The 19,203-nt window shown below is 36.6% G+C and overlaps 1 protein-coding gene across 3 annotated transcripts in view; it reads right to left on the bottom strand.

Annotated features, from left to right (window-relative positions):
- The window catches only part of COP1 (COP1 E3 ubiquitin ligase), a 230,194-nt gene that overhangs the window by 196,958 nt on the left and 14,033 nt on the right, over positions 1–19,203 (bottom strand). For all 3 annotated transcript variants that reach the window (XM_060091213.1, XM_060091217.1, XM_060091214.1), the window contains exon 2: positions 2,918–2,977. In XM_060091213.1, the coding sequence (XP_059947196.1) occupies positions 2,918–2,977 (60 nt within the window). The remainder of the gene's footprint in view (positions 1–2,917; positions 2,978–19,203) is intronic.

The following is a 19,203-nucleotide window of genomic DNA, read 5'->3' as shown; positions in this document are numbered from 1 at the left end:
GAGCAGCAGCAGCAGATATGCTGACTGACTTGACAAAGGTAAGTTTTAGACCCAGACCTAGATTCCTGGTCCACCAACTTCAAGAACTTGCTCTTTTAGCTTTATATCTGTAGTTCTCAACTAAGGGCTACTTTGTCCTCTAAGGGATATCTGGCAATGGTTGGAGACATTTTTGGTTGTCACAACTTGGAGTAGAAGGGTTGTTACTGGGTTACTACAGAAGCCAGGGATACTGCTAAACAATCTAAAATACCAAGGACAGTTACCCACAACAAAGAATTATCTGGTCTAATATGTCAATACTACCAAGGTTGAGAAAGCCTACCATAAATCACCCAATTTTCCAGAATAATCAAAATCCAAAGTCTCTAAGAGAAGTATATGATTTCCTATGGAATGCTAAGGTGCTGTATCAACTAATGGACCAAAGAGAACACTACTGCTAAACAATCAGCCTGAAAAGACCAAGACCATACATGTGTCAAGACCCACATGACCAGAATTTCAGTAGCAATATATAGAAGAAAGTGATTCACAAATGATAATAATGTCAATGCAATATATAGCAGGAAATAAAAATTATTTAAGAAGGCAAGATGGCCTTTTTTAAAAACCAACAAAAAGATTCTGAAAGAATACACAATCACTTCTTACCAGAGATAATCTTTGAGGAAGTAGAAAAGAAAGGCTAGGGGAAGGGAAACATTTACATTTCATATTATACCTTTCTGTACATTTAAAGTTTTTATAGCCAACAGTATACATTGTTCTTATCATTTTAATAACTTTTATTTTAATAAAGGACATAGATAATACAAGCTAAGAAAGCTATTTTTATTCTAAAATTTCTTTTTAAATGACTGGCAGATTGGATATACCTATCAACAAAGCACTGCACTCCAGATCAAACTAAAGGACTTACAAACTGGTGACAATACTCATCTTCACTAATGGATATCAACCTACCAGATATCATATTCAACCTCAGTATGCAACTGTGGGTCTAACTTCAACATGAATTAGAATAATAAGATATATTAGAACACAACAGAAATACTGAACAAAGAGGGTAAATAATTTAGGGAGATGATTGACTACAAGTAGAATATACCACCTCCAATCAAATAAATAGGTAAATAAACTAAAGGAATTAAACATACACAAATTACATACCCATTAGGATGACCACTATTAAAAAAAAAACAGAAAATAACAAGTGTTGGAAAGGATGTGGAAAAATTGGAACCCTTGTGCACTGTTGGTGGGAATGTAAAATGGTACTGCAGGTATGAAAAAGAGTGTGGAAGTTCTGCAGAAGATTAAACACAGATGTACCATATGATCCAGCAATTCTGCTTCCAGGTATATACCTGAAAGAACTGAAAGCAGGATTTCAAAAAGCTATTTATACACCAATGTTCAAAGAAACATTATTAACAATAGTTAACAGCTGAAAGCAACCCAAGTGTCCACAGAGAGAAGAATGCACAAACAAAATATGATATATATGGTCATCCCTCAGTATCCACAGCAAATTGCTGTCAGGACCCCCGTAGATACCAAAATCCAAGGATCTTCAAGTCCCTTATATAAAATGGTGTAGTATTAGCATATAACCTACTGTACATCTTACTGTATACTTTAAATCATCTCTAGGTTACTTATAATAACTAATACAATGTAAATGCTATGTAAATAGTTGCCAGTGAGCTGCAAATTCAAGTTGTGCTTTTTGGAATTTTCTGGAATTTTTTTTTCAAATACTTTGGAACCATGGTTGGTGGAACCCACAGATGCTGAACCCACAGATACAGAGGAACAACTGTATATGCAATGGAATGTTATTCAGCCTCAAAAAGGAAGGAAATTTTGACACATGCTACAACATGGATAAAACTTGAGCACACTCTGCTAAGTGAAATAAGCTAGTCACAAAAGACGGATACTGTTTGATTCCATTTATATGAGGTATCCAGAGTAGTCACATTCACAAAAAGTAGAATGGTGATTGACAGAGGTTGGGATAAGAGGGAAATGGCACTTGTTGTTTAATAGGTATAGTTTCAGTTTTGCAAGATAAAAACGTTCTGGAGACTGATTTGCACAACAATGTTACAAAACTCAATACTACTCCACTTAAAAATGGTTAAGATGGTAAATGTTAAGATAAGTATATTTTATCACAACTGAAAATCTTAAAATATACAGATTAGGGGCCTCCCTGGTGGCGCAAGTGGTTGAGAGTCCGCCTGCCGATGCAGGGGATACGGGTTCGTGCCCCGGTCTGGGAGGATCCCATGTGCCGCGGAGCGGCTGGGCCCGTGAGCCATGGCCGCTGAGCCTGTGCGTCCGGAGCCTGCGCGTCCGGAGCCTGTGCTCCGCGGCGGGGGAGGCCACAACAGTGAGAGGCCCGCATACCGCAAAAAAAAAAAAAAAAAAAAAAAAAATACAGATTAGCATGACATATAACCTAAAGACATCACTGAGCAAAGTGTTAAAGAACACAGAACTTTTTAATCCTCTAATATCCTTTTCCAATGACCTTCCAGCCTGCTTTAATGGCCCTCGCATCTATCCCCCACAAGTGAGTTAAAGGTGCTTCATGCTTCATCCTAATTACCCAGCACCCCCCAATTTCCTAAAACAGCAGTCAAAGCTCTTTAAACAATTAAGAAACCCAAAAGTTTATTATTATAGTTTCATCTATAAGGCTGATAGTAAATCTAAGTATTTCACAGAAATTATACCACCAACCACATGTTTGCCTTGAGCTGTCAAACCTGTAAAGGTATATCGGTCAAGGAAATAGGATTCAAAATACCAACAGTAGCTTTAAAAACATAACTTCTCACTGGCTACATTTACACACAAGTTAAAAATTGCCAAAAGACAATTTCACTAAATAAAATCATCTTACCAAAAGCTGTGGCCACACTTCGTCATGTATGCTTCCTCAATCATATCAAAGCAGATAGGGCTACAAACAAAAAAGAAAAATAATTAATACATTTTTTTAAGTAGACTGATTACAAATTGGAAAGAGTCAGTAACAATACCAACAATATCGTATTTCAATACATAGCTAAGTCTTCAAACTTTCTATTGATGAGATGAAATTTCTACTGAGCTGAATGAACTTTAGGGGACTGCTGGTAAAATGACAATTTGTTCAAGATGGCCCTAAGCACCATCAAGTTCTAAGATGAATTAAATGAATAATTTAACTGACTCCAATACTTCAACTTGACCATAAATTTTGATAGTATAATGCAATCACGAGTGCTTAAGTTCTACCATCTTTTTCAATCATCCCTGGTACAAAACCATCTAAATGCTCTATTTCTTATCTCAAAGGAAATGAATTTCCTGAGTGATAAATTTACAGTTCCAATCTCAATAAATCTTCTAGGTAGTGAAGACGCTAATGATAACTAATACTTAACACAAACTATGCATGTCCATTAAAACAATGACATATATTAACTCACTTATCCTTTCAACAGCATAGGTACCTATTACTAGACCCACTTTATAGATAAGGAAATTGAGACACAGAATGTCAAAAGTCACACAGCTAAGAAGTAACACAGCCAACTTTCAAACTCAGATCCATGTTCTCAACCACTATTCTATACTACTTCCAGATACCATGAGATAAATATCGAGTCATACCAACTATGCCACATGTTCTGGCCAAGGAAAGGGGGTTATCAATCTCTGAGAGGGTACAGTCTACCAGAAAAATGCAAAGCCTTCTAAGAAGCAATTTCCCTTTATCCTTCCCCCTTCCTCCCTCCAAAAACTCTGATGAAGTCTCCAGAGATACAACAGCCATCTTGAGATCATGAAGACAACAAACATAAGCTAAGAAGACAGGATACGGGGTTCCTTGATAACATCCTTCAGCAGTTGCATCATCCATGGATTGTCAATCTCTGGACTACACATTACATGAAAAAGTAAATCCTAACTTGCTTAAGCCAGTAATTATCGAGTTTCCTGTTACTGGTATTCAAATCCAATGCTTATTGATGTCACGTGACAATTAAACTGTAAATGAAAATTTACCCACTCCCTTCAAGAAAAGTTTCCTGGGCATAAATACTATCTTAGAATGTGAGGTTATAAATAAGTTATAAAATCTCAATGTTGCACAAGCTCAAAGTTTCATCATGTATAGTGTGCTGGCTTAGACTGCACTGGTTTTGTCAGTCTTTACTCTCCCAGACTCAGAATAAAGGGAAATCTCCTAAATGTGGGGATCTGGTAATTTTTCTTTTGGAACAAAGTCCATCTTGCTCCTGCCTGATGAAGTTAAGGAAGCAGGGGTGCGGCTCCCTTCTGAGGACATGTGGATGAGCTGTGGAGGCTGCTCTGTGATCTCAGTTTGCAACTAAACGATGCTGAAGAACAGATCTAAGATGGACAAATTTTATTTCACACTGGTACAGTGGGTGCTCAAGCAGGTATCTTAAGGCCCAAAACCCGGAGTTGAGGCAATATTTATCCCCCCACTTTAAAGACTTTATTTTTTTAGAGGAGTTTTACATTTGCAACAAAACTGAAAGGATGGCATAGAGATCTCCCCTGCCCCCACATGTGCACAGCCTCCCCTATTATCATCACTCACAAGAACAGGGCATTTTTTAAACCAAGCATGAACCTACATTGACACATCATAATCACCCAAACTCCAAAGTTTACCGTAGGGTTCATTCTTCGTGTTGTACATTCTATGGGTTTAGGCAAAAGTATAATGACATATACCCACCATTATAATATAATACATATTATTTACACTGCCCTAAAAATCCTCTATGCTCTGCCTATTCGTTTCTATCCCCTTACCCACATCCACTGATTTTTTTATTGTCTCCATAGTTTTGTTTTTTCCAGAAAGTCAGATAGTTGGGACTATATAGTATGTAGCCTTTTCAGATTGGCTTCTTCCACTTAGTAATATGCATTTAAGGTTCTTCCATATCTTTTCATGGCTTGATAGCTAATTTCTTTTCAGTGCTGAATAATATTCCAGTCACTGGGTATACTGTAGTTTATTTATCCATTCACCTACTAAAGGACATCTTCGTTGCTTCCAAGATCTGGCAATTATGAATAAAGCTGCTACAAGCATCTTTGTGCAGGTTTCTCTGTGGTCCTAAGTTTTCAACACCTTTGGGTAAATACCAAGGAGTATAATTGTTGAATCATATGCTAAGAGTAGATTAGTTTTGTAAGAAATCAACCAAACTGTCTTCCAAAGTACCTGTACCATTTTTATCCCCACTAACAAAAAATGAGAGTTCTGTTGCTCCACATCCTCCTCAGTATTTGGTGGTGTCAGTGCTCAAGACTTAGCCGTTCTGATAGGTGTTTTAGCAATGTCTCGTTGTTATTTTCATTTGCATTTCCCTGATGGCTATGATGATATGGAGCATCTCTTCACATGCTTATTTACCATCTGTAAATCTCTGAGGTGACAGTTAAGGTCTTTGGTCCATTTTTAAATGAGGTTGCTAGCAGAAGCAAAAAGAACTACAATCCTGCAACCTGTGGAACAAAAACCACATTCACAGAAAGACAGACAAGATGAAAAGGCAGAGGGCTATGTACGAGATGAAGGAAAAAGATAACCCCCTAGGAAAACACCTAAATGAAATGGAGATAGGCAATCTTCCAGAAAAAGAATTCAGAATAATGATAGTGAAGATGATCCAGGACCTCGTTAAAAGAATGGAGGCAGAGATCGAGAAGATGCAAAAAATGTTTAACAAAGATCTAGAAGAATTAAAGAACAAACAAACACAGATAAACAATACAATAACTGAAACGAAAAATACACTAAAAGGAATCAATAGCAGAATAACTGAGGCAGAAGAACGGATAAGTGACATGGAAGACAGAATAGTGGAATTCACTGCTGCGGACAAAATAAAGAAAAAAGAACGAAAAGAAATGAAGACAGCCTAAGAGACCTCTGGGAAAACATTAAACGCAACAACATTCACATTATAGGGGTCCCAGAAGGAAAAGAGAGAAAGGACCCGAGAAAATATCTGAAGAGATTAGAGTCGAAAACTTCCCTAAGATGGGAAAGGAAATAGCCACCCAAGTCCAGGAAGAGCAGAGAGTCCCATACAATGTAATCCAAGGAGAAACACACCGAGACACATAGTAATCAAAATGGCAAAAATTAAAGACAAAGAAAAATTACTGAAAGTAGCAAAGGAAAAATGACAAATAACATACAAGGGAACTCCCATAAGGTTAACAGCTGATTTCTCAGCAGAAACTCTACAAGCCAGAAGGGAGTGGCATGATATACTTAAAGTGATGAAAGGGAAGAACCTACAACCAAGATTACCCTACCCAGCAAGGATCTCATTCAAATTCCATGGAGAAATCAAAAGCTTTACAGACAAGCAAAAGATAAGAGAATTCAGCACCACCAAACCAGCTCGACAACAAATGTTAAAGGAACTTCTCTAAGTGGGAAACACAAGAGAAGAAAAGGGCCTACAAAAACAAAGCCCCCCAAATTAAGGAAATGGTAATAGGAACATACATATCGCTAATGACCTTAAACGTGAATGGATTAAATGCTCCAATCAAAAGACAAAGTCTTAGAAACTATCAAACTCTTAGAGGAAAACATAGATAAAACACTCTATGACATAAATCACAGCAAGATCCTTTTGGACCCACCTCCTAGAGAAATGGAAATAAAAACAAAGATAAACACATGGGACCTAATGAAACTTCAAAGCTTTTGCACAGCAAAGGAAACCATAAACAAGACCAAAAGACAACCCTCAGAATGGGAGAAAATATTTGCAAATGAAGCAACTGACAAAGGATTAATCTCCAAAATTTATAAACAGCTCATGCAGCTCAATAGCAAAAAAACAAACAACCCAATCCAAAAATGGGCAGAAGACTTAAATAGGCATTTCTCCAAAGAAGATATACAGACTGCCAACAAACACATGAAAGAATGCTCAACATCATTAATCATTAGAGAAATGCAAATCAAAACTACAATGAGATATCATCTCACACCAGTCAGAATGGCCATCATCAAGAAATCTAGAAACAATAAATGCTGGAGAGGGTGTGGAGAAAAGGGAACACTCTTGCACTGCTGGTGGGAATGTGAATTGGTACAGCCACTATGGAGAACAGTATGGAGGTTCCTTAAAAAACTAAAAATAGAACTACCATATGATCCAGCAATCCCACTACTAGGCATATACCCTGAGAAAACCATAATTCAAAAAGAGACATGTACCAAAATGTTCATTGCAGCTCTATTCACAATAGCCCGGAGCTGGAAACAACCTAAGTGTCCATCATCGGATGAATGGATAAAGAAGATGTGGCACATATATACAATGGAGTATTACTCAGCCATAAAAAGAAACGAAACTGAGCTATTTGTAATGAGGTGGATAGACCTAGAGTCTGTCATACAGAGTGAAGTAAGTCAGAAAGAGAAAGACAAATACCATATGCTAACACACATATATGGAATATAAGAAAAAAAAATGTCATGAAGAACCTAGGGGTAAAACGGGAATAAAGACACAGACCTACTTGAGAATGGACTTGAGGATATGGGGAGGGGGGAGGGTAAGCTGTGACAAAGCAAAAGAGAGGCATGGACATATATACACTACCAAACGTAGGGTAGATAGATAGTGGGAAGCAGCCGCAGAGCACAGGGAGATCAGCTCGGTGCTTTGTGACCGCCTGGAGGGGAGGGATGGGGAGGGTGGGAGGGAGGGAGATGCATGAGGGAGGGGATGTGGGAACAGATGTATATGTATGACTGATTCACTTTGTTATAAAGCAGAAACTAATAAAAAAAATAGAAAAAAAAAAGACAAAGTCTTGCTGAATGGATACAAAAACAAGACCCATATATATGCTATCTACAACAGACCCACTTCAGACCTAGGGACACATACAGACTGAAAGTGAGGGGACGGAAAAATATATTCCATGCAAACAGAAATCAAAAGAAAGCTAGAGTAGCAATATTCATATCAGATAAAATAGACTTTAAAATAAAAAATGTTACAAGAGACAAGGAAGGACACTATGTAATGATCAAGGGATCAATCCAAGAAGAAGATATAACAATTATATATATATATGCACCCAACATAGGAGCACCTCAATACATAAGGCAATTGCTACCAGCTCTAAAAGAGGAAATCAACAGTAACAATAATAGTGGGGGACTTTAACACCTCACTTACACAAATGGACAGATCATCTAAACAGAAAATTAATAAGGAAACACAAGCTTTAAATGACACAACAGACCTAATAGATTTAAGTGATATTTATAGGACATTCCATCCAAAAACAGCAGATTACACTTTCTTCTCAAGTGCACACAAAACATTCTCCAGGATAGACCACATCTTGGATCACAAACCTAGCCTCAGTAAATTTAAGAAAATTGAAATCATATCAAGCATCTTTTCTGACCACAACGCTATGAGATTAGACATCAATTACAGGGGGAAAAATATAAAAAACACAAATACATGGAGGCTAAACAATACGTTACTAAATAACCAAGAGATCACTAAAGCAATCAAAGAGGAAATCAAAGAATACCTAGAGAGAAATGACAATGAAAACACAATGATCCAAAACCTATGCGATGCAGCAAAAGCAGTTCTAAGAGGGAAGTTTATACCTATACAAAACCTATCTCAAGAAACAAGAAAAATCTCAAATAAACAACACAACGTTACAGCTAAAGGAACTAGACAAAGAAGAACAAACAAAACCCAAAGTTAGCAGAAGGAAAGAAATCATAAAGATCAGAGCAGAAATCAATGAAAGAGAAAAAAAGAAAACAATAGCAAACATCAATAAAACTAAGAGTTGATTCTTTGAGAAGATTAACAAAACTGATAAACCATTAGCCAGACTCATCAAGAAAAAGAGGGAGAGAACTCAAATCAATAAAATTAGAAATGAAAAAGGAGACATTACAACAACCACCACAGAAATACAAAGCATCCTAAGGGACTACTACAAGCAACTCTATGACAATAAAATGGACCACCTGGAAGAAATGGACAAATTCTTAGAATAGTATAACCTTCCAAGACTGAACCAGGAAGAAACAGAAAATATGAACAGACCTATCACAAGTAATGAAGTTGAAACTATGATTAAAAATCTTCCAACAAACAAAAGTCCAGGACCAGATGGCTTCACAGGGGAATTCTATCAAACATTTAGAGAAGAGCTAACACCCACCCTTCTCAAACTCTTCCAAAAAATTGCAGAGGAAGAAACACTCCCAAACTCATTCTATGAGGCCACTTTCACCCCGATACCAAAATCAGACAAAGGTACTATAAAAAAAGAAAATTACAGACCAATATCACTGATGAATATAGATGCAAAAGTCCTCAACAAAATACTAGCAAACAGAATCCAACAACACATTAAAAGGATCACAAACCATGATCAAGTGGGATTTATCCCAGAGATGCAAGGATTCTTCAATATACACAAATCAATTAATGTGATATACCATATTAACACACTGAAGGAAAAAAAACATATGATCATCTCAATAGATGCAGAAAAAGCTTTCAACAAAATTCAACAACGATTTATGATAAAAACTCTCCAGAAAGTGGGCACAGAGGGAACCTACTTCAACATAATAAAGGCCATATAAGACAAAACCACAGCAAACATCATTCTCAATGGTGAAAAACTGAAAGCATTTCCTCTAAGATCAGGAACAAGACAAGGATGTCAAAAAAAAAAAAAAAAAAAAAAAGACAAGGATGTCCAGTCTCACCACTATTATTCAACAAAGTCTTGGAAGTCCTAGCCACAGCACTCAGAGAAGAAAAAGAAATAAAAGGAATACACACTGCAAAAGAAGAAGTAAAGCTGTCACTGTTTTCACATGACATGATACTATACACAGAGAATCCTACAGATGCCACCAGAAAACTACTAGAGCTAATCAATGAATTTGGTAAAGTTGCAGGATACAAAATTAATGCACAGAAATCTCTTGCATTTCTATACACTAATGATGAAAAGTCTGAATGAGAAATTAAGGAAACACTTCCATTTACCACTGCAACAACAAGAATAAAATACCTAGGAATAAACCTACCTAGGGAGACAAAAGACCTGTATGCAGAAAACTATAAGACACTGATGAAAGAGATTAAAGATGATACCAAAAGATAGAGAGACATACCATGTTCTTGGATTGGAAGAATCAATATTGTGAAAATGACTATACTACCCAAAGGAATCTACAGATTCAATGCAATCCCTATCAAATTAGCAATAGCATTTTTTACAGAACTAGAATAAAAAATCTTAAAATTTGTATGGAGATACAAAAGACCCTGAATAGCCAAAGCAGTACTGAGGGAAAAAAAACGGAGCTGGAGGAATCAGACCCCCTGACTTCAGCCTATACTACAAAGCTACAGTAATCAAGACAATATGGTACTGGCACAAAAACAAAAATATAGATCCATGGTACAGGATAGAAAGCCCAGAGTTAAACCCACGCACATATGGTCACCTTATTTCTGACAAAGGAAGCAAGAATATACAATGGAGAAAAGACAGCCTCTTCAATAAGTGGTGCTGGGAAAACTGGACAGCTACATGTAAAAGAATGAAATTAGAACACTCCCTAACACCATACACAAAAATAAACTCAAAATGGATTAGAGACCTAAATGTAAGACTGGGCACTATCAAACTCTTAGAGGAAAACATAGGAAGAACACTCTTTGACATAAATCACAGCAGGACGTTTTTTGATCCACCTCCTAGAGTAATGGAAATATAAACAAAAATAAACAAATGGGACCTAAGGAAACTTAAAAGCTTTTGCACAGCAAAGGAAATCATAAACAAGACGAAAAGATAACCCTCAGAATGAGAGAAAATATTTGCAATTGAATCAACAGACAAAGGATTAATCTCCAAAATATATAAATAGCTCATGCAGCTCAATATTAAAAACACAAACAACCCAATCCAAAAATGGGCAGAAGACCTAAATAGACATTTCTCCAAAGAAGACATACAGATGGCCAAGAAGCACATGAAAAGCTGCTCAACGTCACTAATTATTAGAAGAAATGCAAATCAAAACTACAATGAGGTATCACCTCACACCAGTTAGAATGGGCATCATCAGAAAATCTACAAACAACAAATGCTGGAGAGGGTGTGGAGAAAAGGGAACCCTCTTGCACTGTTGGCGGGAATGTAAATTGATACAGACACTATGGAGAACAGTATGGAGGTTACTTAAAAAATCTAAAAATAGAATTACCATATGATCCAGCAATCCCACTTCTGGGCATATACACTGAGAAAACCATAATTCAAAAAGACACATGTACCCCAATGTTCACTGCAGCACTATTTACAATAGCCAGGTCATGGAGGCAACCTAAATGCCCATCGACAGATGAATGGATAAAGAAGATGTGGTACGTATATACAATGGAATATTACTCAGCCATCAGAAGGAACGAAATTGGGTCATCTGTTGAGACGTGGATGGATCTAGAGACTGTCACACAGAGTGAAGTAAGTCAGAAAGAGAAAAACAAGTATTGTATATTAACGCATATATGTGGAACCTAGAAAATGGTACAGACAAACTGGTTTGCAGAGCAGAAACTGAGACACGGAAGTAGAGAACAAACATATGGACACCAAGGGAGGGAAGTGGCAGGGGGTGGGGGGGTGATGAACTGGGAGATTGGGATCGACACGTATACACTGATGTGTATAAAATGGGTGACTAATAAGAAAATAAATAAATAAACATTAAAAAAATTAATAAATAAATCAGGTTGCTTTCTTACTGTTGAGTTTTAAGAGTTCTTTGTATATTTTAGATAAAAGTCCTATATGAGATATGTCTTCTAGAAATATTTTCTCAAATCTGTGGCTTATATTTTCATTCTCTTGACAGTGTCTCTCACCTTGAGGAGAAATTTTTAGTTTTAAAGAAGTTCTGTTTTTTGATCCTTTCTTTCACAGATCATGCCTTTGGTGTTGTGTCTAAAAAGTCTTCACCAAACTCAAGGTTATCTAGATTTTCCCTGTCATCGTCTAGGAATTTAATGGTTTTGCATTTTACATTTAGGTCTGTGATACATCTTGAGGTAATTTGGTGAATAGAGATAAGGTCTGTTTTTAGATTTTTTTTTTTTTTGCATGTGGATGAACAGTTGTTCCAGCACCATCTGCTAAAAAGACTATCTTTCCTACACTGTTTTGCCTCTGCTTCTTTGTCAAAGATCAGTTAACTACATTTACGTGGGTCTATTTCTGGGCTCTCTGTTTGTTCATATTGAACTGTATACCCTTTTGCCAACACCATATTGTCTTAATAACTCCATATATTATTTTGATTTTATAAAACTGTTCCTTTGGATGAAACTCTGTTGTCCCAATAGTGGTTAATTTCTAAAACTCAACTGTTAAGTGAACAAGAGTAAACACTCCAATTCTTCTATTACAGAAGGTCTAGATATTAATACACCAACCTTTTAAACCGCTAATAAAGTATTTTTAAGATTTGGGGGAAGAGATCTTTCTGTTCCCAGAATAAGTATGTTTGTAAGTCTGAGTAACAATACCATCACATCTGTTTTATACTGCATTAAATGAAGCTTAGAAGCAAGATGCAAAATATTTTAACAGACTGATCTCTCAGTCTAGACTTCCAACAGTGCCAACAATAAATATTTTAGGACTGGCCTTAGCAACCAGAATGAATCAACTGTGAATACTTATCAATACTCTCTCAGAAAATTCCAAAAATCTTAAAACAGTCATATATTCAACAAATTATATATTAGGTACTAACTATATACCAGACACTGTTCTAGATACCAAGGACAGAGAGGTGAATAAAACAAACAAAAATCCCTCATGGTTCTACAATCTAGTGAAAACACATTTAATAAATGAGATAAATACGAATGACCTTATTCAGTAAGGCTGGATAGGGATAAATGATAAGGAAAAAATTAAGTAGGGAAGGGGGATAGGAAGTGTTGGGTTGGGTTACATAGAGTAGTCAGAGAAGCTTCAGTGAGAAGTTGACATTTGAGTAACTATTTCTAGATAGCAGGAAAATGATCCACACAAAAATCTGGGGCAACCACAACCTAGCAGTAAGAGTAAGTGCAAATATCCTGAGGTGCCATGTTCAAAGACTAGCAAGATGGTCAGTTTAGAGTAGAATAAGCAAGTGGGAAAATAGTAGAATATGAAGCCAGGGAGGTAACAAGGGGTCATATCAAAGAACTTCCTTAAATCAAATTAAGGACTTTGGCTTTTACAGTGAATAAAACAGGAATTCACTGAAGGATTTGGAACAGAGGAGTGATATGATTTGACACTGTGATGAACCAGATCACTCTACTCTATGTGTTGAAAAAAGACAAGGAAAGCAACTGTAGAAACAGAAGCTATTATAATAATTTGGGTGCTGGATTAAACTTAGTGGGTAGCATAGCAATAGCGTTAGTCAGAATCTAAATATAATTTGAAGGTAGAGCTTTGGTTTCCTATGGATTAGATGGTTGGGTATGAGGGAAAAATGAATCAAAAATTTTGGCCTGAAAACAAAAAGAATTGACAATAGGTTTATTTCACATAGAGCTCTATCACCCATTAGTTTACTTAAAAAAAAAAGAGCAGGACATGATATAACTTGTCATATAATATGTTCCACTAATAGTAAAAATTGCATGCAGTACCTAAAAATTACTATCAGATCAGTTTCAACAAGCAGTTTTTAAGGAATGGCTTCTGAATACCATGTGAATTAAAGAGAAGAAAGTCTCCATTCTTTTCATCAAAAGCTAGCTTTTCAACCACATTAAAGGTCAAGACTGCCAATAAAAATGGAATTCAACTGAAATTAATCCTAGCTATGCTACCTACAGGTTTCTGACTTTGGACAAGTAGTTTAATCTCTCTAACCCTGTTTCCTCTTTGGTATAACTGGGATGATATTTACATCATAGAATCACTGTACTGATTAACAAAATACCTATTAAGTACTTAGTACAATTCCTGGTATACAATATTAAATAAATGGCAGAATACACAAAAATTAAAAAATGGAAAAATCTGTATCAATGATACAAATGTGGGAAGAGTAGAATCCACACAAGCTAAAAACCTGAAGGAATTTTCCTATTAGAAAAAGGCACAATAAATCTTCATGACATTGGGCTTGGCAATGGTTTCTTAGATATGACCCCAAAAGCATGAGCAACAAAAGAAAAAATAGATAAATTGGACTTATTCAAAATTTAAAACTTTTGTGCATCAAAGGACATTGTCAAAAAACTCAAAAGACAACCCACATAACTGCAGAGAAAATTTGCATACCACATATCCAAGAGGGGACTTATACCCAGAATATATGAAGAACTCTTATAACTCAACAACAGAAAAATAAACAATCCAATTTAAAAACTGGGCAAAAAGCTTGTACAGATGACCTCTGACTTACAATGATTTGAGTTACAATTTTTTGACTTTATGATACACATTCAATAGACACTGTACTTCAAAAACAAAAAAAATTTTTTTAAGAAATACCTACAGTAGAATAAAGGAAGAAAAGGACTAACTGATCACTCCCTTTCCCAAGAAAGGGTTGAAATATGCAGGAAATATAGAAATACAGAGGAGATCCTAACAAAACACAACTAACTATTCCCAATTTTGTTTTTTGTTTTTGTTATTTTTCTTGGCCACACTGTGCGGCAGGTGGGATCTTAAGTTCCCCAACCAGGGACTGAACCCGTGACCCCTGCAGTTGGAAGCATGAGTCCTAACCACTGGACTGCCAGGGAATTCCCAACTCCCAGCTCTTCCCAATTTTGAATAGCAAGAACATACCGAGAGTAGGTTCTGGGAAAAACTGTAAACAAACAATTCAGAACCCCTTCTACTCTGCCTATCAATAGCATTGAAGGACAATGAGCCAGAAGACCTAAGCATAAGTACAAGCATAGCAAGTATATGAATTGGCAGCCAGGCCAAACATTATACAGACACCTGAAATTTTATACAACCCCCAAAACTTTATACAGGTCCCCCAAAATATTTATGGACGCCCCTCAAAACTTTGTATGGACATCTGACAAAGTGGCAGCATCAAAAAGGGGGAAGAAATCACAAATGGATTAAAGCCCCTGCTGTGACTATTCATGTCTCTTGTAGCACCAAAACACAAGCCATTCTTGTAAATCAACATATAAGACAGAAAATCCAATAGAAAAAATGGGAAAGAATGTCAATTCCTAATTCACAGCAGGGGAAAACACACTGCCTTTCAAGTAAATGGAAAGATGTTCCAACCCACTAGTAATCAAAAAATGTGAATTAAAATAATAAAATAACACTTTACCCCCATTAAGTTATTAGAAAATTATAATACCAAGTATGTTAGGGAGGATATGGAGAAACAAGAATCTTCATGAAGAGTTACTCTAACTACCAACCTACATTGCATATTCATATACTTATGACCCAGCAATCCCACTCTTGAGATTATTTGTAAATAGGTACAGATATAAATATATACACATCCTGGAGTATATGTGTAGCATGTGTGTACATATATGTAAATATATACGTATAGCTGTGTTTCCATTTATGTATATATATGTGTATCTGTGTATGTGTGTGCACAGCTAAGAGAGAAACATCCACATCTGTCAACAGGGTATACCTATGAGGATACTTGCAACAAACTGGATACTTCTTGTTACAGTAGGGAATTAGAGGCAGCCTTAATGCTCAAAATTACCAGAATGGAGAAATAAAATGTACCTAGATATATACTACAAAACATCATGCAACAGTCAAAAGGAATGAACCAAAGGTACATGGAGCACCACTGCTGGATATTTTGTCAAGTGAAAATAGAAATTAAAATAAGATCTGTGACACAATACAATTTACATAAAATTAAAATACAAAAAAATATATTTCACAGGTATACACACATTCAAAAATATATATAAATCACAATAGAATAGAAAACCAAGAGAAGAGGTCAGGAGAATAAGAAATGAAGTAAGGGGAGGAATACAATAACTTATTCCACAGAATCTAAAAATGACGTCAATAATAAGCTGTACCATCATATGCAACTAAAAAAGAAACAACTCTGCTAATTAAACTATGATAATACTTTCTTATCAGTTAGGAATTTTACCCTTTTCTAAAAAGTTCTTTTAGACTTAACTCATACACCACTCTTGTGGAAAAAACACACACACACATATACTTATATATAAATAGGTTTTCTGGGACTTCCCTGGTGGCACAGTGGTTAAGAACCTGACTGCCAATGCAGGGGACATGGGTTCAATCCCTTGTCCAGGAAGATCCCACATGCTGCAGAGCAACTAAGCCCGTGGGCCACAACTACTGAGCCTGCGCTCTAGAGCCCGTGAGCCATAACTACTGAACCCATGTGCCACAACTACTGAAGCCCACGCACCTAGAGCCCATGCTCTGCAACAAGAGAAGCCACCGCAATGAGAAGCCCGTGCCCCGCAACGAAGAGTAGCCCCCACTCGATGCAACTAGAGAAAGCCCACATACAGCGATGAAGACCCAACGCAACCAACCAACCAACCAACCAAATAAATAAATAAATAAATATAAATAAAATTTAAAAAATAATAATATTAGGTTTTCCAAAAATTCTCATTCTTCAGGGTCTAACTTTTCTGAATCACTTTTTGACTAAGTCACTGATATGCAGATTTTTCCACATAATATTGTCTATTACTTTGGTAAAGTAGCCTTTACTGAGAGAATCCATAATAGAACTAACTAAAAGCTACTGTTCTTGGGATTGTAAGTCAAGTTTACTTTCCAGTCAGCTCACCTACATTTGACTCCAGCTTTAGGAATGTTGCTAAACACTTCTAATTCACCAAATTCCAAAATCTCCTCCACCTCTCTCTCCCACATTCAAACATTTAGTTCACAGGGAATAAAACAGTAATTCACAATTGTCTGAGAGACTTTCTTCCAATCTGCTGAAATATATGTTCATATTTTGAGGCAGGCATTTTCTCTGTTGACACATCTGTATGAAATGACAGCTACCTCCAACTGCCACCTAGCCAAGAAGAATTTTGCTTAATTCCATCATCTACAACATATAACTCAATTTTCAAATATGTCAAAGTAAATGAAGCAAAAATTAGAATCAAAGAAATATGGCAAAGTAAAACAAAGCAAAAGAGGAGCCTTGGGTGGTGAATGAACAATGTGAACATGATTAGTTCATGATTAGCAATTGAGGTCAAAATTTAACTGATGCAAACTTACCCCTTACTATACACACCTAGAAAATGGGGGAGGGGGATAAGATAAATGAAGCAACTGCTTTTAGACACTGGACACTAAGCAACACAGTACTGAGATCTCTGAGGGAAGGGGAACAAATGGAGTGAACACTATCATAGATTCAGCTTTCTACCTTCACAGAAAGTTTCACAGGCCCAAGGAGGGAGCACACAAGCAGAGCACCACAATCTTGATGAGTTCAGGAAGGATAAAGGGGAAAGAATTTACAGGGCAGAACACCAGAGACAGACGAGCTACAAGAAGAAAATCCTAAAAAATCTACATAGTGTTCTCAACAAGTTCATTGTTGAATACTAGTCACACAGCCCAAGGTAAAACTCCACAAGATCACAACATCAGAGACAAAGGATCATTTCCATGGGTTCATTAACACATGAAATACAAGTTAAGAAAAGCAGCAGTGAATCAGAAGATGTCAACAGACAGTATCCAAATTAAAACACAAAGGGAAAAAAAGAAAGAGCATCTGTGGCCTGTGGGTCAATATCAAATGAATCAAAAGAAATACATGAGGAGACAGTGGCTGAAATTTTTTTAAGTAACAACAACAAAAAAAGACATTTAACCACATATCCAAGAAGTTCAAAAAACCCCAAGCAGAATTGTTTTTTTTTTAACATCTTTATTGGAGTATAATTGCTTTACAATGGTGTGTTAGTTTCTGCTTTATAACAAAGTGAATCAGTTATACACATCCATTACGTTCCCATATCTCTTCCCTCTTGCGTCTCCCTCCCTCCCACCCTCCCTATCCCACCCCTCTAGGTGGTCACAAACCACCGAGCTGATCTCCCTGTGCTATGCGGCTGCTTCCCACTAGCTATCTACTTTACGTTTGGTAGTGTATATATGTCCATGCCACTCTCTCACTTTGTCACAGCTTACCCTTCCCCCTCCCCATATCCGCAAGTCCATTCTCTAGTAGGTCTGTGTCTTTATTCCCGTCTTACCCTTAGGTTTTTTTTTCTTAGATTCCATATATATGTGTTAGCATACGGTATTTGTTTCTCTCTTTCTGACTTACTTCATTCTGTATGACAGACTCTAGGTCCATCCATCTCACTACAAATAACTCAATTTCGTTTCTTTTTATGGCTGAGTAATATTCCATTGTATATATGTGCCACATCTTCTTTATCCATTCATCTGTTGATGGACACTTAGGTTGCTTCCATGCCCTGGCTATTGTAAATAGAGCTGCAATGAACATTTTGGTACATGACTCTTTTGGAATTATGGTTTGCTCAGGGTATATGCCCAGTAGTGGGATTGCTGGGTCGTATGGTAGTTCTATTTGTAGTTTTTTAAGGAAACTCCATACTGTTCTCCATAGTGGCTGTATCAATTTACATTCCCACCAACAGTGCAAGAGTGTTGTTCCCTTTTCTCCACACCCTCTCCAGCATTTATTGTTTCTAGATTTTTTGGTGATGGCCATTCTGACTGGTGTGAGATGATATCTCATTGTAGTTTTGATTTGCATTTCTCTAATGATTAATGATGTTGAGCATTCTTTCATGTGTTTGCTGGCAATCTGTATATCTCCTTTGGAGAAATGTCGATTTAGGTCTTCTGCCCATTTTTGGATTGGGTTGTTTGATTTTTGGTTATTGAGCTGCATGAGCTGCTTGTAAATTTTGGAGATTAATCCTTTGTCAGTTGTTTCATTTGCAAATATTTTCTCCCATTCTGAGGGCTGTCTTTTGGTCTTGTTTATGGTTTCCTTTGCTGTCCAAGCAGAATTTTAAAAAA

Source organism: Mesoplodon densirostris, chromosome 2 (assembly GCF_025265405.1).
Source record: "Mesoplodon densirostris isolate mMesDen1 chromosome 2, mMesDen1 primary haplotype, whole genome shotgun sequence".
In the NCBI taxonomy this organism is placed as follows: Eukaryota; Metazoa; Chordata; class Mammalia; order Artiodactyla; family Ziphiidae; genus Mesoplodon; species Mesoplodon densirostris.
Note: the sequence above shows the minus strand (reverse complement) of the source record. Positions and strands in the feature narration are given on the sequence as shown.